The 27773-nt window shown below is 38.2% G+C and overlaps 2 protein-coding genes across 6 annotated transcripts in view; one reads left to right on the forward strand and one right to left on the reverse strand.

Annotated features, from left to right (window-relative positions):
- Positions 1-3445: 3445 nt before the first annotated feature.
- On the forward strand, positions 3446-16463 carry PDK1 (pyruvate dehydrogenase kinase 1). Its single transcript, XM_009087995.4, has 11 exons — positions 3446-3651; positions 6820-6961; positions 8414-8485; positions 9054-9238; positions 9527-9616; positions 9904-9981; positions 10586-10662; positions 11335-11433; positions 12366-12476; positions 13609-13722; positions 13855-16463. The coding sequence occupies exons 1-11, from the start codon at positions 3534-3536 to the stop codon at positions 13993-13995; spliced, it is 1227 nt and encodes a 408-aa protein (XP_009086243.1). The 5' UTR covers positions 3446-3533; the 3' UTR covers positions 13996-16463.
- A 526-nt stretch (positions 16464-16989) lies between these two features.
- The window catches only part of LOC103814438 (neurabin-1-like), a 42253-nt gene continuing 31469 nt past the window's right edge, over positions 16990-27773 (reverse strand). For 4 of the 5 annotated variants that reach the window (XM_030240196.2, XM_030240178.2, XM_030240173.2 and 1 more), the window contains exons 17-19: positions 25609-25725; positions 19869-20057; positions 16990-18524 (exon numbers count right to left, since the gene is read on the reverse strand). In XM_030240196.2, coding sequence (XP_030096056.2) covers positions 18357-18524; positions 19869-20057; positions 25609-25725 — 474 coding nt within the window. In that variant the 3' untranslated portion in view covers positions 16990-18356. The remainder of the gene's footprint in view (positions 18525-19868; positions 20058-25608; positions 25726-27773) is intronic. The other variant, XM_050976637.1, reaches the window with a different exon arrangement.

Raw genomic sequence — 27773 nt, forward strand, 5'->3', positions numbered from 1 at the left:
ATTTATTTAACCTCTGGCAGCCTTTGCCACATCTTGTTCCTGGGGACTGCTGTCCAAAGATAAGTTTAGGCAAAAGGCCAGTTTTTAAGGCATGTCTGTAAAGCTGAAACACCAAACAACACAGTAATATATACATATAAAAGGTGAAGCCAATCCAGAGCCGTCATAAGAAATTGCAACAGTTTACAAAGACTCTGTGTGCTGCTTGTAGGCACTGCTTTAAACTAGTGCTGGCTCACAGCTGAGAGGCCATCATAAAATGGATTTGAGCACAGCAATTCTCAAGTAGAAGTTCCAAACTATTACAAACTTGAGCAGCATGAGCTCCTTGGTGTTCCAGGAGTGGTCTACAAGCAGCAACGAGCAAAACCTGCTGACAGGCTGTATTTGTAGAAGTCTTGCAGTGACAGACAAGCTGTCTGTTTGCCCAATTAGCCACCACTCCCTGGCCAGAGCAGAACAAGCCATTCAGTTTGCAGCATAAAGATTAAGGTATGGTTAGATTACAAACCAGATGAAAAAAGCAGTCTAATCCTGCTTCACTCTCACATACTGTTGGTGCAGTTCAGGAAACTGCATTTGGAGCCTGGAACATTTGACTGAATCTAATGTTTTCTGTATTTCAATGCAACATTAACAAGAAATAAGACAACCTTAAATGAGGGGAATCCAATAAAGCAGGGATTATTGTGATTGCTGTATCAGAACTGCTCTAGTGGATGCCACAGGATACCCACCCCCACTATCATGTCATAGACAAGTCACAGGTACCAGGTTTGTTTACAGGAAACCAAACAATATTGAAAAGTTGATTTAATAAATGTATGGGGCAAATACTAATATCGACAATAGAAAAAGCAAACTAATGCAGGGCATCATCCACTGTTGATACTGTTGTTCTTTCTTTTCAGGAATGGCACTGGGAATGATACCAGAACATCTCCTCTGGAGATCAGGTTAGCCATCAAAAGATTGCTTATCCTTCTTGCAGGAGCAACCACTGCCAGCATGAACCAAATTTGATTCACACATCAGCAAGCTCCCAAACGCTGGAGACCCTCAATTCTTCATTTTAATCAATATGGTAACTATAGCACATTCCATACTATATATGTTTCTTAACTGTGGGTAAAATCTATTGTTAACAATAATTATAAGGGAAGGTCATAAGGGCACCTTGCCCACTGAAATGCAAAAGGTAAATTGGGATAATGCTTCTTATTTAACAGTATTTCAGTGTGGTGTAGTGTGGAGAATAACTTGCTGGATGGCACTGTTGAAGAGGCCTTCCTGATACATATTATTAACATTTAACAAAACCATAATAATTAGGCAACCAAAAATTTCTCTCCAATTGCAACTGGAACATAGCATTAACCTGTATATAGGCAGAGAAGCAAGAGGTGACCATACTGTCACTCTGTGGAGCACCTGAACTGACTTAGAGGAACTGTGATGGTGCATTCCCCCCCACACCTCCTCAGGCCTGCTCTAGGATTTCAGGAGTTACCTCCCTCAGCTGCAGTGCTAATGAAACTGCACCACTGCATTACTGTAATTTTTCTTACCCAAAATTTCCACTATGTTTATGTCTATGATGGAAATATATTTTTGACTAAAGCCAAGCATCTTCTGACCCAATAAAGAGCAGTACCAAGAGAGGCCCTTCCAACTCTCCCACACCCCAGCAGGCTGTGACCAGCATCTCTCCAGGTGGGACACCACCTGGAGCCAATGAACCCTCGAGCCTGCCATACAGGAAAGACCATCCCCCTACAGCCCTCGAGGAGCAACTCTTGCCTGCTGAGAAATGTAAATGGATTTGATGCATTCCACTGAACTCAAGGGGAACTTTCCTAGTAACTGCATGCAGGTATAGATGTACACACCTCTGTGCCTGAGTGTGAATTATGGCCTATGCAGTAGCTAACAGAGTGAATCTTGCCTTCAAACTCTGCTAGGGCATGAGGTTAAACTCGTATCAAATACTAAATTATTAAATCAGATATGCTTACCAAAACAAAGGTAGAATTACTGAAAAATTAATATTATTTGAAAGTAGCTAAGTGCTTGCTTGGCATAAGTAGCTAGAATTGTTATAGCAAGCTGAGCTATATGGCTAAATTGCTTTAGTCAAAGATGGATCACAGTGAAACCTGGAACTAACAGCTTAAACATTATTAATAGTTAGAACAGACAAAACTGTAATTTAAAAATTACTCAAAAATAAATAGCTGGAGCAACCACATTATAATATGGACTACAGAACTGACTGAAATTACCACAGAAACAGACCTAAGAGGATGTGAAGATGACCATGTGGCAAACACTCGGTAACAAAACAGCAAAGCAATGAAAGTCAAGAAGAGCCCAGACTCTATTATGCTATTGGTCCACACTGTTGTGTGCAGAGTTTAGACTGTAATAATTGCCCAGGAATTTCTTTGTCTGGGGGTCCCTCTTTTGAGGCACCTAGCTCAAGCTACCAGGTATCAAAATTTATCTGTGCTGATAAATCTATCTGATGGAGATGAGAGCCTGGAGTCAAAGATGTGTTCAACATCTATACTGCAGTAAGTTTATCAGAAATACTTATAATCACTACTGACGGCCTTTTTTTGTTAGTATTCTAGATATTTCTACCAGAGCAGGACAATAAACCAATCAATACACAGGTTGGTACCTCACATGTTGCATTTTAACAGGCAGTAAAGTGATTCACTGTGACACACAGCCCAAGTGCTTTTCTACCAATAGACACATACTGTGCTCCCTGCTGACCGATCAGGAGTGCATCTGTAAAGTCAGAAGCCCTATTCTTCCCCTGTGATTTTTGTTTGATTATCTTTTTTCTGGTAAGTGAAAGAAACCCCAGCGCACCCCGCAGTTGGGCAGACACAGGTGCCATAGCGAGAAGACACTCAGCTGTTTATGCCCGGCCGATGGCCTCGGGTGAGGCTCTGCCCCCCCGCCGACCCTTCTGCGAGTCCTACAGTTCCCGTTCCGGCCCGCGGCTCACCCACAGCAGGAGCCGAGCCCCCGCCGCCCGCCATGGCTCCATCCCAGGGCGAGGGGGAGCCCCGGGTGCGCTGAGCCCACGTGGCCGAGCCCCCGGGCACCGCAATGCCAAGCGAGAGCCGCTGGTGCACGGGCATCTCTCGGCCTCGCCGCGGCCCCGGCGGTCGCGGTCCCGGCCCCCACACCCGTAACGTCGCGTACCTGTGCGTGGCCGGGCTCCTCCACGAAACGAGCGTCGCCTCCTCTCGTCGGGCCCTTAAGGCGCCGGGGACAGCTGCACATCCGCCTGAAGCACCGCCGCACAGCTCCAGGCACCCCCGCCCCGCTCCCTCAGAGCCGCCCTCTCCCCCGCCCCGCGCCGCTGCGGGCCGGGCCGGGCGGAGACACCCACCCCCCTCGGGCACCTCCTCCCGCCGGCGCGGCGGAGGCGGCCGCGGCCTGGGCAGGGGCCGGGGGAGCGGCGCGGCGGGAAATGGCGGCCGGGCCGGGCTGAGCTGAGGGGACAGAGCTGCACCATGAGGCTGCTGCGCGCCCTTCTGCGCGGCGCTGCCCCGGGCAACATCCCGCAGCAGGTGGACTTCTACTCACGCTTCTCCCCCTCGCCGCTCTCCATGAAGCAATTTCTGGACTTCGGTGAGTCCCCGGCGAGCCGCCCTCGACCGCTGCCCCTCCTCCCACAGGTGCCTGTGAGGAGCGGGACGGCCACGACCCCTCACCCCGTCACCGCTGCCCGGCTGTTGCTTATCTGTTAATGCTGTGCTTTATGGCAGAAAAGGGCTCTGCTTCCTTCTGGGACAAGGGAGCCCAGTTGGCTCATTCCCGGAGACCGCGACTAGGGCAAGGTTGAAACATAGCTGAAAACTCCAGTTTTTGGCACCACCAGGCTTGGGTGTTTTTCTGCAGAACCCGCAGTGTTGGGGAGAGGATGGGAACAGCTGTGACAACTGGTAGCGTTAGAGCAGTGACTCAAACAGGTGAGACTGGTTAAGCCTTTTGCTGAGCAGCATGCAGCCTTTTAAAGGCATCTTCCAAACACGTGAAGCGTTTAGCCTCAGCTGGCACCGAGGGGCTGGAACAGTCATCACTGCTCAGTCACTTAGCCTGTGCCCTACGGAAACAGCCTAGCCAAATGTTGCCGTTTTAAAAGGTGTGGGAGAAAAAGAACAGGGTGCAGACTGGAGCCATCCTGGAGGGTTTGGAATCTAGTCTTGAAACTGAGTAAATCAGTAACAAGATACTCGATCCTACACTCAGTGCCAAAACCACTTCTAATGCTCCAGGTTTGACTGTCAGCTTGGAAATAAAAGGGATCACAGGAATTGTTCTATTCTGCTTCAGAGCAAAGACCACATAGAGAAGGGTAGTGTAAGTCACACTGAGACACCTTTTCAAAGCCTGAGGTTGGAGCCATTCTATAGTATGTTTTGTTTCTGTACCCAAGGCACTTTGGTGTGCATACATGTTTACATGTTGTATATTTAACTAGTTAATAGTTTCATGGCTTTTTAAAGTTTTGCAAGTAAAACCTAAGTGGAAATTAATCCTAGAACCCCAAACGTTGTATAAGCAGGAAGACTTACAAAGAAGATTTTCTCACAATTATCTGCTGTCACTTCATCTATCTAGTCAGTGTTTCACTTGTGGCAGTGAAATGTATCTGACATTTAAAACTCCAGATTCCTGCAGGAACTCCACCATATGTTCTGTTGCTGCTTTACTTTTAAGCAAAGAAGCTTGCAATTCAGAGTTTGCTTTGACCTGTATTATTTTACCACTACTGATAAAATGCTTACCATAAAATCAATATTTATTTTCAAGTCACACTATTTTCTTGTGTCAAAAGATAGGCTACTTTTTTGCTCTTAGTACCTGAACATAAGGTAAAAATAATCTTGAAACTTCTACAATATTTTTTTCCTCTCTTTTGCTTAAGGATTTAATCCTTACAGATTTAATCTTTACAGATCCTTTACAGAGAGTAAAAACTAAAGATGGAAATAAAAAAGACTGCAAGACAGAGAGAGTATTTCTCTGTAAGACATTCTGTAGCCATTATAATCATTATAATGGTGTTTTCATTAAGGATATTTTTTTCTCCTTTTGAAAGAGTGAGAACAGTCAAAGAGGAAATAATAAAATCTGGTAAAGCTAACTTAAAATGAAATATTCTGTAAGCAAATTCAGGTCTGGTCTTGGGTTATAAGACCACAGTATTTTCTGTAGGAGTTTTACCCATTCTTTGCCTAGATACAGACTGTAGCTGCACATGGGAAAAGTCATTTGCCTGTTCATTTTGCCTGCTCTATACTGCCTTCCATATTTGACCCAAGATTGCAAAGATAAGGCCTTCAGATACAAAAGCTATTTTGTGAAATGTAATTTTTTGAGTATATGAGGCATTTAACAATTGTATGTACAGTTTAATACCTCCAATCTGATTTGTTCTTGGAATTTTACCCAAGAAAAGGGAAAGGCCAGTAACAGTCATGCCTGTGCAATCTGACTAGGGAGAAGAATGAAAGGTGTCTAGGCAGAGATCATATGTAGACAGTCCATAATGCTGGTAAGTGCCATTGTGGAGGAATTTCTTGTAAATTATTCACTTTTTTTATTAACTGACATTCTTTCATCAGTGTAGTTTATCATGTGTCTGAGTCTGCATGCTTTAAAGTAAACTGCTCTATTTCAATGTGGTAAAGATTTTTCATTTTTAAGGCAGTCCCAGCTTCCTTTTTTCTTTCCTCATCCCTTCCTTTAATCTTCTTCCCCAACTTGCCAAATGGAAGAAGTGAACTGAGCAGTAATCCAGGAGTTAATTTGTAGGAAATACATGTTGTGAAACACCAGACCTGAAGTATACACTTCACTGCAGCAGATGGGCAGGTTAGGAAGTTCAGCTGCTGTTTATGTGACAGTCTTTAACTCTAGAAAGAAGTCTGGCTGGGAATGAAGTACAGCATTTCTTAGTCTCTTCCCCACGCTGCACCCTCTTTTCTCACCTAGGAAAACAAGCTCTGTGGGAGTGCAGGCAGGTCTTGATTTTAATAACCACATTGAATTGCCACCCCCACAGATGACACTTGTTCTTACAAAAGGACAGGTCGGTTATCAAAAGAGGCAGTATTTTCACTTCTAGCTTTTAAAAATATGAAAATTTAAATGTATTAGTATCCTAATGGCTAAGCAGAGTAGCTGTCCTACTTTCATTTCTTTCTCACTATTCATGTGAATTCGTTCACCTGACTTCTGTTCCTGTAAGACTGAATTTAAACTATAACAGATATAGTTGAAAATGAGATCTCTATTACTGAATTTATATTCTGAAAGTGTCTGAGGATGGGTTATGATAATTCACTAAGATCAGTGATGAAAAGCAGGGTGTATGGGACTATGATACTTTCTCAAGCATCCTTTTCATAAATAGATTCTTGTGCTGGTTTTATTTGCTTCTCTGACACGCTCAGAATGACATTGTTTGATCAGTGCTGGTTAGAGTTTGCTGCAAATAAAATGAACAATATACTTGGATAGAAGCCATATTTAAAGTTGAACAGTATAGGTCTGTAACTGTTGCATTAGTTTCTGTTCATATTTTGAAGATTCTCATTACTGCAACAGGAAGTTTTCAGTATGCCATAAATTTTGAAATACAAGTGGGCTGCTGCCATGAAAGAAACACTGGCTTACCAGCCTGGTGGAGTCTGCTTTGAAATCAAGGTATAGGCCTCTTATGCAAGAAAGTAAGTTAGTGCAGTTCTCTGCCATAGTATTGACTTCATTCTGATGTCATTTTGGTCTTAGGATCTGAAAATGCTTGTGAAAAGACTTCATTTATGTTTCTGCGACAAGAGTTGCCTGTGAGATTGGCAAACATAATGAAGGAAATCAGCTTGCTTCCAGACAACCTCCTAAGAACACCTTCAGTTCAGCTGGTGCAGAGCTGGTAAGAACAGTGACATTCCATTCCTTGAAGGGTGACCTCCTGCATATACACAGGTTGGAGGAAGTCACTCTCTTCTACTGAAAGGACATTCATAGGTTTGTTATGTGAACATCATGTATTAATACTGAGATGCTAAAAATACCAATGTGAGCAGAAACTAAATTTACAGATGTGGGGAAAAAAGCATTTAGGAGCAATTAGAGAACCACAAGGGAATTAAAAAATCATTTAGTATTTCACACACTCATGTATGAGGAATCAATTTTTTTTTTTAAACAAAAATCCACCAGAATGGTGTTTAATAGGGAACTTACCTAGCGAAGAAACTAGTTGAAGAAAACAGAAGGAAACTAAGGCACAAAATGTTTGCAAAACATGCAGAAACCATTTACAGGACAGGTTATTGCAGACTGAGAGTAAAGGTATAGAAAATATGAAGAAAAAGCAATAGGAAATTCCCAAAGCCAAAACATAAAACAGCAGAGAGAACATGAAGGTATTAAAGTAAAAAAGACATTATTTGAAATGTAAAGTTTGCTTCCAAGTAAGGAACTTAGGCATAAACTTCTTAAAGATGAAAGCCAAACAAAGAGATTGCTTGGCAACTGCTAAAGGCACAAGGATTTCTGTAAAGGCTTTTAAATTCATCTGCCAAAATCTGCCAGTAAGTGGGATTGACTAGATGACTGAATATGAAAAGAGCTATCAATGAAGATATCTTAATGAATTCTTACTGAAACACAAATGCTTACCTTCTCATGATACTAGATGACACTGATCAAATGGGAAATTAGTTCCATTTGGGCAAATGCAAAGTAGAACATAGGGAAGACCCTCCTCTCCTGCATGCTTGCTTCCTTATAATGGGAAAAGAAATGTTGATGCTACTGGGAATATTTTTCTGCATATGTCAGTTGATGGCAAGAAGGAAAACAGTATTAGGAACTAAATAACCAATGGGTAGGAATATAATTGTACCACTGTGTTAGCCCATTATTCCCCTGAATTGCATGCAGCTCCATCCTGAACAGAAAAGACCAAGAAGGATAATCAGAGGGTTGGAACAATTTCTACGTGAGGAGAAACCAAATAGAATTCTTCAGCTTGGAAAATACGTATCTAAGGAAAGGGATGGCAGAAATACTTAAATAATGCACAAATTGAAAGATTTTTCTACTAACAGGAACACACAGAGGCTGCAAATAAGTGATCACCTACTGGGTTTAAAACACAAAGATGATATTTTATGCATTCTTATTAAATTGTTGAATGCATTGCTCTGGAAATTTTGGAAGAAAACATAAATGGATTCAAAGGAATCTAACAAAATTCACAGGGAGACAGGTAGAATGATTTGGAAACACGCAACATTGGAAGACCACAAATTGCTAACCAGAGAGATCTGGGGAGGCATCTTAGAATTGATCTTTATCCTCTTTGTTTCATTGAAAGGTATGTCCAAAGTCTTCAGGAGATTCTTGACTTTAAGGACAAAAGCTCAGAAGATTCAGGGGCTATTCAAAGGTAAGGCTTTGCTGTCACGTATATCTTGTTAACATTGTATTGGAGATCTGGCAAAAAAAACCAATAGCTGAAAAAAAAATTTCCTATCTCAAATCTTTACAGAAGAATTGCAGCAATGTCATCCCCTGTCCCTAAAAGGAGGGTACACTAAAACAGGAAATAAAGCACTTCAGCATAATGTCATTCTGTAGAATGCTCTGGTCTGTGCTGGCTGACCAGAAGTGCCATTTGACAGGCATGGGTTGTTCTGCATGAAAACAGTTGGCACACTTTTCTCTTTCTCTTGGCAGATATCAAGATCATTCTAAATTGATATCTTTATTTAAAATATTGATTCTTGGCAGAATCAAGATAATAAATAAGTAATAATTTTATAAACAGTCAAAATAGTGGATTACTGATAGTTTCAATGCTAGTCACTTGAAACGTGTTGTAAAGACTGACCTGCCTTCTTCCTGCAGGAGGCAGAGGTGATATTTTTGTAAGTCTTCATTTTTGTAGACAGGAACTATTTGCTCGAGGATTAAATTCCCTTGAAAGTGAAATAGTAACAAAATATTTGTTTTAGTTTTACAGATACTGTGATAAAAATCCGGAATCGCCACAATGATGTAATTCCTACGATGGCTCAAGGAGTCATAGAATACAAGGAAAGCTTTGGCATTGATCCAGTGACCTCTCAGAACGTGCAGTATTTTTTAGACCGCTTCTACATGAGTCGCATTTCAATCAGAATGCTCCTTAATCAACACTGTAGGTGTCAAAAGGAGGGGGAATGATATCTGTACCACGTCAACTGTATTTTCCTTTAATATTTAAGTGCTTAATATGTACTAAGGTGCCACTTAGGAGTATACTATTTGTCTTGCCATTTATAACTCATTCTTCATACAATTCCTAAAATATTTATTAATAGGCTTTTCAGTATGGTGAGGACTGAAATTATAGATTGCCTATACATTTTTATTTAGCAAAATGGAAGACACAGACTAAAATGATAAAGTTATGCTGGATATTAAATGATATTTTCTTTTTTGGCAGCTTTACTGTTTGGTGGGAAAATTAATCCAGCTCATCCAAAACATATTGGAAGCATTGATCCTAACTGCAACGTTGTTGAGGTCATTAGAGGTAAATTCAGATTATAAGAATCCTGAAAACTTAAACAAGAGTCTGTACTAAGAGTAAATACACATCCTGATATGCATATATTGTTTTGTTCTTGCCTTCCAGGAGCAGAAGTTTTATTTGTAATGAAATACAATTTTGTTTCTTTTTCCTATAAATGCAGTTTTTCTGAAAAGTACAACTCTCACTGACAGCACACAGTACTTTCAAATATTTTTTTTCTGTCAGATCCTAAAGGAGAAAAAAAAAGTGGGATGGGGAAATGTAACTTCCTGTGTTTTTTATTATAGATGGCTATGAAAATGCTAAGAGACTTTGTGATTTATATTACATGAGCTCTCCAGAACTTATCCTTGAAGAGTTGAATTGTAAGTGAATGTGGACAAGGCATGCTCTTGGACATCATGTTGACTTCTAAATGAGCTGGTGGTGAAATGTTCTGCTTTTCACATAGTTCATGTGTTTTCTATATCTACTGGGGTTTTTTAAATCTGGCAGAGTGCTTTTCCCATTCCTCCCTTTAATCAGAAAACTGACAAGAGTAGAAGTTTTTGATTCTACAGCTGTTGATATAACAAATTTTAGCAGGCTCCTTCCCTCGCTAAGATTTCATGTTTCTTCACCTGACATTATTGCATCTCACCCTCTCTGCATTTCTTGTGACACGTCAAAGATTTATACAAGACTTTCTGTTCCATCTTTGTGATACCTATGAGGAGGTTATTTGAAAGCAACTATGATATGCCCTAGTCAGTGATCCCATAGTGGGTTTTAAGATTAATTTCTAAAGCAGCAAGCAAAATTTGAAAATCTTCATTATGACTTTTGATTAACATACAGTTTTTCAAAAGATTTCTGTTCAAATTTTCCTTCTTTAAATTTAACAATACAAATTCACATTTTGAATTACTGTGGGAATGAATAAAAGACATCTCATTTGCTATTTAGTTATTTAGACTCTCTTCTCTCCAGCTAAATCACCAGGACAGCCTATGCAAGTGGTGTACGTGCCATCACATCTCTATCACATGGTTTTTGAACTTTTCAAGGTCTGTGCACTTACCATTAATGACACAATTCTTTCATACATTTTTGTTTACTAAGATTATATTGCTTTGACTTTTCACACTGATTCTAGATCATGGAATGTTTTTGCAAGTGCAAACTTCTTGTCATTTGACTGCAGCTAAACAGCTACCCTGTAGTATTAGAGAAAAAAAACTGCATAGAAAATGAACAGCTTTGGAAGATGTATCTCTAACACAGCCACTGAATACCTTCTGAATAGACAGCTTAAATCTTAAAATGTATGAAGACATTAGTTAATAAAGCAAGTAAGATATCTCATAAATTGTGTATTTTCAAATCTGGTAAAATACGTACCACGTCCTACAGACCTTTTCTCTGGCAGTTTAGTCCTAGACTTTTCTTGGACTTTGGGTCATATTGCATGTACTATGTCCATTATAAAGAATTCTAGAACACAAATGCTATACATTAAATATTCATGTTTCCTTTAAAAAAATTAAATATTTGAAGTCTCATTATTCGAATAAACTAAATATATACTGATACTGGATTAACTAGGAATATAAAAACCCCCTTCTAAACCAATATACATTTGTTCTGATTCTTTAATACATGATAAAAATAACTACTAAATGATATTTTAAGTTAATATACAAAGTGAACAGGATTTAAGTTGTACTTGGAAATTACAGAATGCAATGAGAGCCACCATGGAACATAATGCTGATCGATGCATTTATCCTGCAATCCATGTACACATCACGTTGGGGAATGAGGATTTAACTGTGAAGGTACTAATTTTTTTTTTTACTATTCTGAAAGTTATTTTGATTAGGGTCTTCTTTTCCTGTCATGAGCAGCATATTAGTAACTTGAGCTGGTGATCTGGTTCCATCCATAGATTGTATGTGATGATGTATGTAAGTAAAAAAACCCTTATGGAATTTCACATACTGTCTCATGAAGAGGCTGGTCACAGTGAGGGCTCTGCAACAGCATCCTGTATTTGCTTGTGTCTTGCCTAACTTAGAAGCAGCCATGACTAAAAATGAAGTAGCACCTTTATACAATTCTAACATCAACATTTTCTAAGTGATAATGACAAAGCTATACAGGTGTGAAACAATTGAAGCAAGGGAAATATATATTGTATATTCCACACAAAACAAACCTCCTGAAGTACAGTTTGCAGCTTATTCTTTTTTCTGTACAATATCTATCTTTGATTTCAAAGACCAACTGCAAGCACTGCATTTTTCATAGGTCTAACTAAACTGTAGTAAAACAACTCCTTTGACTTACTCCTTCAAGTAATAGGTTTTAGTAAATTATATTTAAATGGCAGTATTCTTGAGGAATAAAGATAAAATACACAGAGAATGTAGCATTTGCTAAAAGGTATAGATAGTGACTTCAGACAAAAGTGTGTGATGAACAAGGTAAAAGCAATGCACAATTCAAGCAGAATTTCCTTTTCTCCAAGAGATTTTGAATGCTTCTTTTGGCAGTATTTTATTTAATGGTTTGGATAAAGGATGAAAGGGAAGGATTCATCTCTCTTTGGTCATTGTTGAAGGTGAGAATTAAAGAATATCTGTAACTTACTAGGGACACCTTCAAATAATACTTAACCATAATTTTTTCTGGCTTACTGTTTGAGAGAAGCTGTCTTTTATAAAAATGTATTCAGGGATATAAAGCTAAATGCTCCTTCTTGTTCCAGATGAGTGACCGTGGTGGTGGTGTTCCTATGAGGAAAATTGACAGACTGTTCAACTATATGTATTCAACAGCACCACGTCCTCGTGTTGAGACATCACGAGCTACACCTTTGGTATGCAAGACTTTTATACCATGGTATCCTGGATAGGTCTAATTGTCACAAAAACCACTTAGCTAAAGCTATGAAATGCTGACTTTATAAATATTACATTGAGTAATATTTGAATTTTGCTTAATTAAAGTATTTTTCAAAAAATAACTGAAAAACTTTTTTCTCTACTAAATCTAAAAATCAGCCACCTCAAGCAGAATATGTAGCTATGCTGCACATACTGCAGTGAGAGCAGGATTCAGAATTATATTTGTAGCCACCGAAAGAAAGGAAGAATAATTATAGCAGTGACTTTAGATTAAGGCCATAGTTCATTTGTCTTGTGTAGTCAATTGTACCAACCCCCAGCAAGGATGAAGATACACAGATGTGAAAGGGCATATGAAGAATCCACTTTAGTCTCATGTGAATGTAATAAATGCACAAGAAATAAAGCCTAAGCTCTCAGAAATTAGAATCTCTGAACAGCTTTCCTGTATTTATTCTCCCACATTGCATCATTTAAAAATATATGTAGTTCTGCATGTAGATGACTCTGCAACTTACTAAACATGAGATCTTTACAGAGGAGTGTTGTGTACGCTCACTGAGAGATTACCTCTAAAGTGTAAACAAAAATGAGTGTTTAAACAAAATATTTAGTATTTAAACAAAAAAATCACACTTCAGGGCTCTGTCCCACTACTGCAGCCAGGGCTTGGTAGAATTTCAGTATAAGCTGCAAAGTCACAGATGTTGTGTTTTGAACCTTTTTTATATATATGATGATGATGATGTGTATTTGACTTAAGAACTCTGAGTACTTAAGATTTGTAGCTCCATGAGCATGATGCAGACACACAGCAGTTTTCTCCAATGGCATCTCCTCAAAAAGCCACCATACTGCAAGAAGTGTTACCTACCAGCCCTGCCTGACAAAGGAATCAAAACAGTTTTCTCATAATCACAATCATTCATGCATTCTTCTGGTTTTGGGGTATGTAATAGCTTGGGGGAGGGCATAATAGTTAACACCTGAACTCCTGTTACTGTCAAACATCATGCTTAGTTTGTCTATTTTACCCATTAAGTTTAAACAGAAAATGCCACTGATTAATGCAATTAATGGAAGTATATGTTTTCTCCTGATCAGGCTGGATTTGGTTATGGCTTACCCATATCACGTCTGTATGCACAGTACTTCCAAGGAGACCTGAAACTGTATTCCTTAGAAGGCTATGGTACAGATGCAATTATTTACATCAAGGTATGATGTAACACTCTACTATAATTTTACATTTATCAGCAGCTTTAATCTGAACTGCTAACGGAGCTCCTTGTTGTGTTATGGCAATTTCAATTAAAAAGAATCATCAGCTAGAGCCTTTTCTCCTTACAGGCATTATCAACAGAATCAATTGAAAGACTCCCTGTATACAACAAAGCAGCCTGGAAACATTATAAAGCAAACCATGAAGCCGATGATTGGTGTGTGCCAAGCAGTGAGCCAAAGGACATGACCACTTTTCGGAGTATGTAGCTTTTTCCTCAGCAGCTCCTATGTAGGTTTGTCTGTAAAGGGAATTTAGAAGACCTGATTTATGATTTTGAGCCACTTCTGATATGTAAAAGTAATTTTAAATTTGAGTGTAACAAAGCTTTTCTGAAATTAAAAAAACAACAGCCACCAAAACCCCCAAACATGCACTTATAAAAAACGGTCACACTTCATTTGTTTCACTTTCTATTTATGACTGCTTTCAGAGCTAAGTCAAAGGAACAATAATTTGGTTTTTATACGGATCAATGCCACAGCTATCACATCTGGTATTAATCTGTATTATTAAAAATAATTTTATTAGAAAAGCTATTAAAAAATCTCACTGGAACATTCTTCCATTATACAATTTGACAGATTAATGAAAAAAACTCGTGTAAGAAATATTGAGCTCATTGCTACACCTTTGCAAGTGTATGGCACTTTTATCCTAAGCATGCTGAAGCTTAATTTTGCAAAGTTAGATATGTTGCCTATATACACTGCCTACATCAAGGTGGTATTTTCAGCTGTATAAATCACACCTCTGTAGGGTTAAAAATTTTTAAAAAGTGTTTTTAACTGCTACTACTGGTATAACGTATCTCAGGTATGTGGCATCAGTTCTATTTCTTTGGTTGTAATGTGAATATATAATAGATGTGAAAAACTTACCTTGCCCTGATCATTGTGAATTAAAAAATAGCATTGGCTTGTGTACAGTAGAGAAATGTTAGTCTTGCATTTGCCTGTATTTCTATAGGTCATACCAAAACACAGTATGAACATTCTAGCCTTTGTAAGATCTCAGACTTGGGTATGTCAGATACAGCTGTAAATGAAACTATTTTAATAAACAGATTCTTAAAATTTGTCTGTAATAGGGCATCTCTATTACTTTGACAGTATAAACTGCCTTCTCAGGAGTAAGTAAGAATAAGTGGAATTAACGGTTTTTGAAAATACCTTTGCATTTGTGATATGCTTCTGGCCTCGTTTTTGTAGTTAACTGGAAGTCACACTATAACATAAACATGATAACCAGAATATGTTAATCAAAGACAAATCAGACAGGGGAAGATAGAGAGGGGAATGAATCTTACATTTCAGATAGAGAGTCCTTCCAATTAGGAATTCAACTTAATGCCTACTGTACAAGCTTTGTTCAAATCATACACATCTGTGTTGCACCTCGATCCCTGTCATTCCTGAGCATTTTTGGAGTGATGCAGTTAAAGCCATTGAACCAATTCTTTTTTCAGTTAATTAAACTGTTTGTAATTCTGAGTTTTGTTCTGCAGCAGACATGCATAATCCATCTCAGAAACAATAAGCGTAGCTTTTGCTAGTTTACTATCTCTGTGCAGAGCAGAAGGTGAGATACCACAAGTGAAGGGGATAGGTAGGATGTTGGAAATTGAAGTCATGCTACTCTAGTTGTAGCTGAGCAAGATTCCCCTGTTATCTCCCTAGCCAAGTTCTGCAAAACAAAATGGTTTCATAAGCTGTTTAAGCTAATGTAGATAATTTAATAGAAGTACATTACAGACTGGGCTGTATACAGTTAAACTGACAGTCTGAGGGAGGATTATTGTGTCTTAATTGTGTCAGATCAGTAGGGTTACCTATTCCACTCAAGCTTCTGGGCACCTTCAGGCCCCTATTCTTCCTTACAAAGATGCAGGTTGATAACTGGCACACCTTTCAATCTGCAGGGCTACAAGTGAGGAGAACTGAGAGCTGTTCTCTTCTTTGGCCCTGCAGCAGGATGTGAGAAATGCTACATAATGTAAAATGGGGCCTGTACAAATGTTAGAAGGGAGACACTTGAAGCTATTGCTTTGCTATTGCTAAACTACTGCTGAAAGTTATAGCAAGGGCTTTTAAAAAATCAGGTCTGAAGCTGAGCATTCTAGCCTTTAAATCTTTTAACTAACTCAACTGATTTTAGTAACATCGGACAACTGCAAGTGGTATTTCTGAAGAAAAGCTAACAGTTTGTTTTCTACAAAGTCTATTAGGTATTTTACATATTATTGTAATAAAGTCTCTTTCATGTTCTCAACTACCAACAGAATTCTGATTACCAGAGCAACTTGCTGTATAATATTTGTAGTTACCTCTTCACCTGCAACCCCAAAGGATTGTGGTGAAAACACAAATGCACCATGGTTTGATTTACAATATTTAATCATAGTTAAAAATTTGATCTTTGATAACTTTTGCTTTAAATAGAAGTGCACAAGACAATTTTGTGTTTGGTATTTTCATTACTATACTGAAGTCATTGCGAGCACACTGGTTAAGTTGAAGTGAATCACTACAGAAAAGTAGTACACTATCAAAATGCTGAGGTTAATAATTTTGTATGCAAATTAGCTCAGTCTTGCACTGTAAAGTTAATCTTGGTTTGTGTTAATTTTTTGAAAGAATTGCTGCATTTATTCATTAAAACTATTGTGAAAATGAAACTTTGTTGGGTGACTGTGTTGCTTGGTACTGAGCTCATTCAGTGCATCCAGTCTTCTCGTTCAGCATCGCCAGATATTAAACGCTGTGGGCTGTGATAATCAGTGTTCTCATGCTCGTGTGCCAGGGACTTAATCATCCCTGCCGTGGCCCCTCCTTACCTGTAACAGCTCTGCACATAGGGAAACCTCTGAAACCATCATTTCCACTAGTCTCCTCCAGGAGAAAACTCTTCCCGGGGCGCAACAGTATGCTTAAAGAAAAAAGGGGATATGGGTTTCTAGCAATATTCTGTGTTCTAGCTGGGAAAACACTCAACTTTCTTGACTGAATTAATTAAATGGTGGTTTTACGTGGGAGATTCTGAGCATTTGATGATTCCATACTTCTAATTCCTTTCTCTTTCATCAGTAGAGCAGCATTCCTCTTTGGTTCAAGGTCTGTAAGTTTGGCATACAACTCAAAGCTACTGTAAACAAAGTAAATAAGTTAAACCTTGACAAAAGAATGCATAAAACTGAAATAAAATCGCTTTTAAAAAGTATTTATTACCAAGATTTTCAAACCTTATTTTGGAAATGCTCAGTGTGCAGAAGCATTTCCACACAGTCCTTTTGCTGAAATTCTTAAGACATTTATACAAAAAAAAATAATAAATGTGAAACACCAACAGTGAAGTTCATTCATTTAATTAAAATGAAAAATAGTCCATAGATTTAAAGGAGAACTTGGTCCACATAAACAAACTATGTAAGTTTTGTTCTCGTCCATTCTAGGGTGGAACTGATATTTAATCTAGTCTATGTTTCTGGAATAATCTAAATTAGGAAGTGCTCTTATAGTATGTCTAGAAAATAGTATGTAAATATACAAAACACCAGGTCATGTTCTAAGCTATTTCAAGAATCAAATCCTCCTTTAAAGAGAAATAATCTGTAGTCTACAACGGAACATTTAAATACAAGGCAGAAACCCAGGGCGTCAGTGATAATTTTCCCTACAATTCTTCCCTCAGTATTTTAAGTCTGAAAAAGAGTATTGTTTAAAATTAGCAAATATATAAATTTGGTCCGCAAAAAATCTTGTCGCATGTAGAAAAGAGAAATACATGTATTGCAAATTGATCTTATTCATAGCATAAATCTATAAAACTATGTATTATTTAGGAAAAATAGGTTAAAAAGGATCTTATTTATAGGCTTAAACCTTGTCCCAACACCCTACGGGTAGTGTACAGAAAACTTAGTATTATGCTTAGGATATGTAGTTTGTGAAAACTACTCGGTATTTCTTGTTAGTTATTTTCTCAGTAAATTGCAACACATAGAATTCAAAAGTGAACTTTGAATGAAGTTCTGGAAGTAAAAGAATTAAAATAATCCTAAATTTGAAATACATGCTTTCTTTTTAAATTAATTTGACATTACCATTTCTTAAACTTAATTTTAACTATACATCTTTAGTGGCAACAGATAAACAGACTGTCACAGATTGAATTTGTTGGCAGGATTTTTCTATTGTCCCTCTATCACCTTCAACTCTATCAAATGCTAGTTGACTAATACTGGAATGATTTTTAATACAGTATTCTACTTTTCACAAACATCAATTTAATGAAAAGGGCATATGACACCTTGGAAGCAGAAATATTACTTAAGGCAGAAAGTTAAATTATTGTCCATTAGTACAGGCAGAGTCAACTAGAAATAAAAATACTGAAAACATTATTTCATTTTATTGGGCTGTAATGGGGAGGGACCACAATTAAAAAGTAAAAAACCACCTACCACATTGAACTGTTGCACTTTCCCTCCTCCCTCAATTGTACAATTATATACAAATCTGCTGAACTTCCTCAAGATTAGGCAAGTCTGCACTAAAATAAAATGGTCATTTTAGCAGCTTGATTCAAGAGTGGCCACAACTCTGCCAGTCTTGCGAACTTCTTTCTCCTTCTTTTGAACCTTTTCCTTCTGCTTTTCCAGTTTTTCCTGTGTTTTTCTAATATCCTTAATTTTTTTCTTTATTGTTGATCGGTCATTTTGACTGGAAACTCCCAAAGCCTTTGGAGGAGGAAAACAAAACAAAACCTCATCAGTAATTTTTTTCAACAGCACTGTTAACGGGGCTTGTGCATTAACAATATAAGAAAGTGTTAGTCACTTTTTGACAAGATAGTCTGTTTATTTGAAAAATAAAGATTTAGGGACACAAAAACACTGCAAATAATCATCTGGGTAACAAGGTAGGTAAGAAAACCAAGGCTAGCTCTTCAGTTGTGAAATAACAATTTTGTGTTGCATTTTACAAACACGTAAATCCCCTAAGAATTCCCAGAAAATAACATCATTGGTATTAGTGTCTAGATATTTTTCTAGCTCTTTTTATACACGAGGAATTTTTACTCGGTAACAACTCTTTAATGTGAAGGATTTTAAGGTGCCATATTAAGAAGGGGCTCAGGAAGTGGACGGCACACTTCCACTTGCGAGCGGCAGGTGGCAGCAGGCGATTCCGTCAGCCCGAGCGGCACCAGGCGCGCACGGGGCTTTGGGCATCAGCGCCCGAGGCTCCACAGCTGGAGACAGTCATTGACAGGCCAGTCACTGGTAGTTTCTCTGTGCCCACGAAATTTTATAAAATACTGGATATTTAGTATTGCATGTCTGTTTAAAATGCAGGCATATTTTGGAGACTGAAGTTAGAACACCTTTTTTCTCCCCTAAGCCCCTCAAATTCTGCCATTGATGATTAATAATAATTTGCCTTATGCCAGAGCAGACCAATGAACATCTTCTAGCTGCACATCTTGCCTGTCCATAATGCAGTCTCATAATCTAACAACAAAGAAAAACTGCAGGAATTTACCAGAACTATAAGGGATACATATATACTACAGCTTCCAAGTGCAAAATGGCAATAAAAGGTTCAAAAGTTTCAGAATATGTATTTCCAGCAGGAGTAAAAACTTGAAACATTTAAAATGTCACCAGATAGGATTTCAGCCTTCCCATTTGAAGAGGAAGTGTTGAAGAAACGTATTTCTAAAACTGGATCCTGCAATTCTATTTCAACTGGCCAGAACTTGTTTTGGTATGACCTTAGCTGAGATTGGTGACAGATGTATCAAGACTCCTTGGACAACTATGCTTCCTTTCATTTCCTCAAGGAAGCAATATTTGTTATTTTTCTGGCTATAAACAGCCTTCAATTCTACAATCAATTACTAATTACCACCTAACTATAAAGTCTCCAGGTATTTCAAAAGCAACTCAAAATAACAAGAGCAAATCACTATCCCTTAAAAAGGCATAGAACCAGGAAATTGGACTTTGCAGGTTAAAAATGTGTCTAAATAAGCAGTGAAACCTATACAGTTACAAATCAATCCCAGGATGTACACATACCTTCAACTTCTCACTGTCGAGCTGCATCAACTGCTGTCCATCTACATTCATAGCTGTGAACTCTGTGATGTACTGCTCCATGTTCATTCCCATTAACCAGTGGCACACTTGTTGGGTGGTCCATTCAGAAATAGGTCTACTATGCCATTGATTTTGCTTTCCTGTTGTTGTAAATTCATCATCCAGTGCCTAACCAATTGAGAAAAGTCACCATAAGCAACATTTTACTTGATTGTATGCTGAATTCCAGTTGTCAGTTGAGTCTGGTTAACAAAGTGCATTTTTACACATGCTCTATTCCAAAAGTAAAGTTCTTGAGATCAGTTTGCCTAATTTACTATAAACAAGACACTTCAACATATAACACAAAGTCAGAAACAGAGAACATAAATGGTAAATTGGACCTATCCAAACAATGAACACACTTCCTCAGTTAATTGGTTAAGGTTGCTCTATCTTACACAGCATGAAGAATTATCAAGCACTTCAACTCTATTTATTGTTAAGTGATGGAAATCCCGAATAAAAACAATTCTAGTAGCCAGTAAATCTGGTGAGTGTTCTAGGTACAGTTTTATTACATTTTGTACATTTGTCAAGAGAAGACTGTTTGTTCTTTGAACTAATGCTATGACTTTGACATTTTATAAGGACTGCCCAAATAGAAGATGACCATTTCAGAAACAGAGCAGCTTGTAGACTTCCACTGAAAAGACACTGTGCCAGCTCACAGAGCTTTTGAGGAACCCTGCTTCAATTTCATTTTGCTTCCGAGGGGAAAAGGTACTGCTGTTTGTCCTGAAGCACTGTTACTTCATCACAAAAGAAAAGCTATACAACAGAGCTCAGTGTCTGCAGAGAAGAAATTCCAGTGTGGTACTAACATCAGTCCACTGAAGTTGTTATTAACTATCCAGAATCATCTCTCACCAGCTCATGACTGAGTACAGGCTGCATTAGCCTTGCAGACTTGCATTCAAGATATTTGCAAACAGCAGAAAATATGCTCCCCTTTTCCAGCAAGTCTTACACACATTTGTAAACAGAAAACATGGAAAAAAGGGAGTTTTCTAGTTACAGATTTGAGAGATGACCATGTTAAGTCCCAGGTGAACAACTACAGCTGCCAGCCAAAGGGATCTCATAAAATCCAGCCTATTTCATGGAATATTTGGGAGAATTGATTGATGTAACAAAATGATCGTGGTGATTACAAGTCAAAGACAGTGAGATGTAGGCCTGTCACATGATCTGATCATACAACACAATGGATCTGAGCATGAAATGTGGAAGACACATACGAGGGGAAACACAGAATTTTTAAATTTTCAATGCAGTGAAGGACTCTACACGTAATTAAAAAGGGTTTTGCTTTCCCAGCTCTGTGAAAAAAGGGACAGTGGCTACATTAAAAGGCAATGCATAAAAACAGGAATGGGTTTGTAGAGCTAAACAGTTTGTGGTGAGGTCTGAAAATCCACACTACAAGCATTTCAAAGGATTTTCACTTCCAAATAGCCTGAGTCTGATCACAGACTCAATGGCCACTAGCAGCTGGAAGGTAGCAGGACCACTGGTGGAGCACATCTGATTTGATTTCTGAGATAAATCAAAGTAAGGCAAGTGGGAACAATCAGAATATTTATTTCAAAAATTAACCCCTTATCCAAATCAAAATGCTTATGTAGATGTAACAAGTGTGAACGCATCTGCCTTACTGAGGTGCAGAAGGAGAAGAGCAATTTACATAAAATAACAGCAAAGGGCTCTAGAAGAGGATTGGCTTGAAGCTCTATACAGCATCTGTATCACGACAACTGAGTCTTCTATCCAAGCTATCAAGCTTGAGATGCTTCGTACAGAGAAGATTAGTTGGATAAATTACCAGGGGAATTTAAAAATGCACATTTATTTTAAATAATTTTACATAACAGTACTCCCCAACCTGATATTGCGATAAAAAAATATATTGGCAACTTTGTCTCATACTAACAAGCGTTCACGAATAGTACATAAAAAAGGGGAAACACTTTGCATTTTAAGTTGGACCTGTATGTCAGGTGAGGTCTAACAGCCACAAGAAATACTAAAATATATTGCTGTCACATACATATTTTTAAATATACCTATGTACTTTTATCATTTGAGGTGGGGTGTGTATGTATCTATATAACTCCTTTACATGAAAAAATGTGTGAAGTGTTTTATTCCAGTCAGAACTCACTCTAGATTTGCTGAATCTTTGCAAGTCATGCCAAGAACTTCCCTTCTGTAATTTCAGAGTGAAAGTACCTGAAGATGTATTCTTGTCCAAAAAAGAAAGAGACTCTGATTCTTTCATTTTGTCAGAGAATTGCTGTCCCCTGACAGAACCTCAAGGACTGTCTAAACCAATTTGTCCAAGCAGCACAGATTAGAGCATCTAACAGACTGCACTATGGAGGAGTCTCCAGGCTCAGCTATGAATTGCACCTTCAGCAACATCAACTGCTAACAAACTCCTTTTACTTCATATTGGTAAAGACAGAACCCTAAAACCAGAAGTTGTAGCAACATCTGAATCTGTGTTAAAACACAGACATCATCTCCTCACAGATATTTAATACTATAAAATTTGAATTTTTCACTACTACACTAGGGAAAGCACCTGTGGCTATTTTTCAGAATACAGGAAAATGAAAACTGTAGAAGGATAAGATGAACACCAATTTTTGAATAAGGCTTATTGGTCATTAAATAACACCTCTGTATAATTTTTTTTCTCAAATGTCCATTCAGAGGCAGAAGGAATGTGCCAAGCTGTGTTTGTACAATTGAAGTTAAGAGTCCACAAAACAGCCACTACACACACAAGAAAGAGATCAGTTGCAAATTCAGAAAGCAGAACTAAAACTACTTCTAAGGTATGGAAGCATGAGAAAGCCATGTGCTCCTGCAGAAAAATGCATGTGACTCAGAAAGCAAATAAAGGCTCTGGAGATAAAAATATAAAGCCCAAGAAAACACCACTGCCATCACACCATTTAACATATTAGGAACATTAGAAGGATTACCCAGCTAGCTTGCTGACCATCTGTGAGTGAAGTGCCTCTGCTCTAACTAGCTGGCTGAACTCTGAACTCTCACCAGGCAGTCACGTGCCCAAACTGCCTGTGAGCACCTGGCCAGCAGAGGCAGACTCCTCAGTGCTGTCCCTAGCTAGGTCTCCAAGAGGTGTTTCCATCTCCAGTTTCCCAAAAACTCCAGGATTTATAAGGCAGTGTGCAACAGCTCACTCCTCTGAAAGCTAGAGTTACACTGGCTAGCACGACTCCTGCTGCATACTTATGAACCCATCTGGCTAACAACCATCAGGCAGAAATTAGTAAGAGCTTAAGTTAAGGATCCTGTTCAGTATCCTTATTAATAGTGATTTGAATGAAGGGATTGAGTGTACCCTCAGTAAATTTGTGGACAACACCAAGTTAGGTGAGAATGTCGATCTGTTGGACGGTAGGAAAGCCCTACAGAGCGACCTGGACAGGCTGGATGGATGGGCCAGACTAAGAGCATGAACTTCAACATGACCAACTGCTGGGTCCTACAAATGGGCCACAACAGCCTCCTGCAGTGCTACAGGCTGGGGGCAGAGTGGGTGGAAAGTGGCCCAGAGGAAAGGGCTTGGGGTGCTGGTAGACAGCAGCTGAACATGAGCCAGTGCAAGCCCAGGTGGCCAAGAAATCCAACAGCATCCTGGCCTGTATCAGGAACAGTATGACCAGCAGGACCAGGACAGTGATTGTCACATACTCGGCACTGGTGAGGTCACATCTCTAGTGCTGTATCCAGTTCTGGGCCTCTCAGTTCAGAAAGGACATTGAGGTGCTGGAACAGGTCCAGAGAAGGGCACTGAAGCTGGTGAAGGCTGTGGAGCACAAAGCCCATGAGGAGCAGCTCAGGGAGCTGTGGGTGTTTAGCCTGGAGTATACTCAAGGGGACCTTATCACTCTCTACAACTCACTGGAAGGAGGGTGTAGCCAGGTGGGGGGCCAGCCTCCTCTCCCAGGCACCCAGTGACAAGAGGACATTGTCTTCAGCTAGCCAGGTAAGATTCAGGTTGAACCTCAGGAAGACTTTCTTCATGGCAAGGGTGATTAAACATTGGAATGCACGGCCCAGGGAGGTGGAGGAGTCACTGTCCCTGGAGGTGTTTAAGGAAAGACTGAACATGGCACTCAGTGCCATGGGTCTAGTTGACAAGGTGGTGTTCAAGTCCAGTCCTAGGCTGGACTTGATGATCTCGGAGGTCTCTTCCAACCTCATCAATTCTGTGATTTGAAATACCCTAAACTGCTCTAAGACTGATTACTTTTTCCAGACCTAGACTATAAACTTTAAAAAACCTCAAAGAACAAAACTGTGTATTTTTCTTCACACATACTACTTCCAAATGAGGAAACAGTTCAGAGTTTGTTCCTTGTTTTTCTCAGAGTAGACCCTTGATACTCAATGTAATTACTGAAAAGATACAAACAGCTTTCACTGGTCAAGCAAAACCAGGACAATAAGAGACATGAACTAGACAGAACACTGGAACTCAACTATAATAAAAAGAGGCTTGAATCATCACGTCACACATGGACAATTAGCCATAAACTGCTTTCATTTTAGTTTTAGAATCCAAAGTTTACAGAAAGTTTGTAATACTGATCAAAGAACAATATTCAAGAAGACATCTTTAATAAAGCCTTACAATTTATACTCCTTGAAAGTTTTAGAAACACATATTCCATTCATTAAGTATTCCATTCAAAAAACTGTAGGGAGCACTTGCAAAGATAGATTACTAACTGGAGTTCCTATGGTTTTCATTAGAACTAAGACAATTATCTCAAAAAAAAAACAAAACAAAACCTGAAAAACTTAATCCACTACTGCAACCTGTAAAATAATTATATGATTTTTGACACCTCAGATTTTTATGTCAGTGAATTTATAACATTGTAAGACTGTGCTGACTTTCTACATATTACTGGGATATTAATAGTTTTTCACCAATAACTGACTTAAGACAGCTAATAAAAATCCCATCACATTAATGAACCACCAGTCTGGCAAGCCCTCTAATTCATTTTACGTAAGATAACGATGCTCTGTTTTTAATGCTTTTAGTTTCCTAAACTAAAGGATTTAATTTATTAAGACAGCCATCAGTCAAACACCAAAAGAGACAGTCTCTCAGAATACTACCAAAGTGTGGACTTTGGGTTTCATCTGTAGCCACAGGAATTGGTTCTCCAGGAGAATGAACACACTTTCAGGTGTCTAATTTCTACCTATATATCAGAACTCCCATATTTTCTGTCTTTTTTCCTTTGTTTTTATTGATATGAAATTTTACCGTAAAACAAACCTGCACAAGATGTGAAGGCGCGGTCAAAAACGTTGCAGTTTTCATTCACCCAGGAAGTTGCTTTAAATTAGTGGAACAGAACAGCATTATATTTAAAACTAAAATCTTCTATTTGATCAGTGAGTTCATTCCAATTTTTATGAAATTATTAGGCTCAGAGCACACAGGCTGATCTTTCATCCACTACTCCATGTCCTTAGTTCATTTAACAGCTTCTTTAGAGTGCTCTTCAACATTCAAATATGGAACAGCCATCTAGTTTCACATTACACACATCTGTTTCTATTAAACATGCTGTAGTGTGAACAACAACATCAAAAACACACATATACACACTTTGAAACTCACCTCATTTGAAGAGAAGGTTAAAGTGTGTGAACGACCTGACAGATTTGGTTCTGTCACTAACCCTGAAAGTTCACAACTTGGCTTGCTATGGTATGTATCATCTATGACAATTCTACTCTGCAAACAAGTGGAAATAATGTTTTATTAACTCACTTCTTGGAAAAGCAGGTCATTAGGTGACATTCTAGTAATTCTGATTTTTGGTTAAAAAAAAAAATAGTTTGACTCAGTTACCTTTAGAACACATATGAAATGTACTAACTTTATCAAGCATCTGACTTGTTTTTTGTTAAACTTCTGAATTCAGAAACACAGTAACAAATTTAAAGCAATATCCCCAATAAGAGCAACTTGTGCATGGAATCAGTTATAACCTGAAATGTTGTTAGAATACACAAGGACGTGCATCAGTTACTTTTTCAGCAGACATACCACACTGTGGGAGAAGCAATTTAAAATGCATTTGTTGGACTTATTAATGATGAACTTTCATTAAACTGAAACCTCCACAAACATTATGGATGTGTTTCAGAAGGTAGGGTTCTGTTGATTCCCTCCATTTCCAACTCAGATTTTGACCCTGAAAATATTTTGCGTTAGTGAGTGAAAAATAATTCTGCAAAAAACATGCCTCTTTTGCCTTTCTAAAAATTTATGTCCCAGCACTACTCTTTGCTGCCTACAAACAGTAAGTAATTATTCACCAGTATTTTCTCTAATGTTCTGTAAGTCTGTAATCAACTAATTACCCTTGGTAAGGATGCCATACCACATCCCTATGTGCATACATAACCTGAGATGTTAAATGAAGCTGATCTTAAGGATGTTTTTTTTCAGTTAGTTATGCTTGTGTAAGAGAACTACATTTTTGCAGTTACCTTCATTTAGCACTTCCGTATTTTTGTTCTGATTTCAATTTCACCTGAACTCTCAGTTTTCTGGATTATCTTATTTTTGTTTTGTAAGTGCACTCCCTTATACTCTAAATTATTGATACACATTTTCAGCCTGAAAAACACCACACCAAAGCTCAAGAAAAAAGCCATCATCACCACCACAACACGACAAACATAACATAACTTGAGTTTTCCTGCTACCTCTGTGTAGTACTTTTCTTGACTGAGAAATGGTGTTCTATTTACCATGTATATTATTTTATTAATTACATTAAATTTTAGGTCTTCTTTAGTCTTTTAGATGTAAAAATTATTACCAGAAACAACTGAATACTTTTTCCATCAACTTATTCTCAATTTAACTTTAACCCAAACTGAAAATCTATTTAAGAACTTTTCTTTTAGCTGCCCTCAGTTCACTCTTTCTACTTTTACAGAGAAAATCAAGAAAAACTCAGATAAACGAGACTAAAATATACAATAATAAAAACATAGCCCAAAGGAAAGCATCTGAGCACCAGTTGTAATGTTTTCTCCTCCCCCTGCTCCTAATCAGTTTATAGGAATAATTTCCTTCTAAGCATTTAGTGACAGTTGCAAAGATATTTGACTCTTGAGTAGCACAGAATTTTGACAGAAGAGGTTTTATAGCTAGGCTTCCTTTCATTTAAGGTACTAGGATATAGTTTATACCACACTGTTCTTCCTTGCACTGGAAATGAAAGACTGCACACACTCTTACAGAAGCTAAGGAGTAATCTGGAAAAACAGTGAGTTTTAACACTATGTATGTGTGTGTATTGTATCAGAGAATGGGACAGATTTACATCAAGGGACTAATTTAAGAACTGTCTGCGAGCACACAGGATTTTAGTTCCTGTGTTTTTGTTTTCACAAGGATCAAGAAGTTGACTCACTACTTTGTCAAACTGTAAGTTTAAAACTAACTTCAGAACGAACCATTTTAAGTAAGTAAAAACATTGCAAGTGTACTAACTTTCAGAGGCAAATTCTGCAAAGCCAGAAACCAGGTAATAAGGAATGTAACTAATTATATTCCTTGCGTCATCAATGCTAAAACACAACTACAAAAATTATACACAATGCAAAGGACTCAGTTCCAGAGAGATTTTTTACATGGCAAAGTTCTTACTTTAGGCTTTCTACTTTTACCTCCTGTTTAAGAAATGCTGTCACATGATCACATGGGATACTAAAACATAAAAGGAATAAATGTTATTGCTAGATTTATGATATATTGCTTTATTT

The sequence above is a fragment of the Serinus canaria genome, chromosome 7 (assembly GCF_022539315.1).
Source record: "Serinus canaria isolate serCan28SL12 chromosome 7, serCan2020, whole genome shotgun sequence".
NCBI lineage: Eukaryota > Metazoa > Chordata > Aves > Passeriformes > Fringillidae > Serinus > Serinus canaria.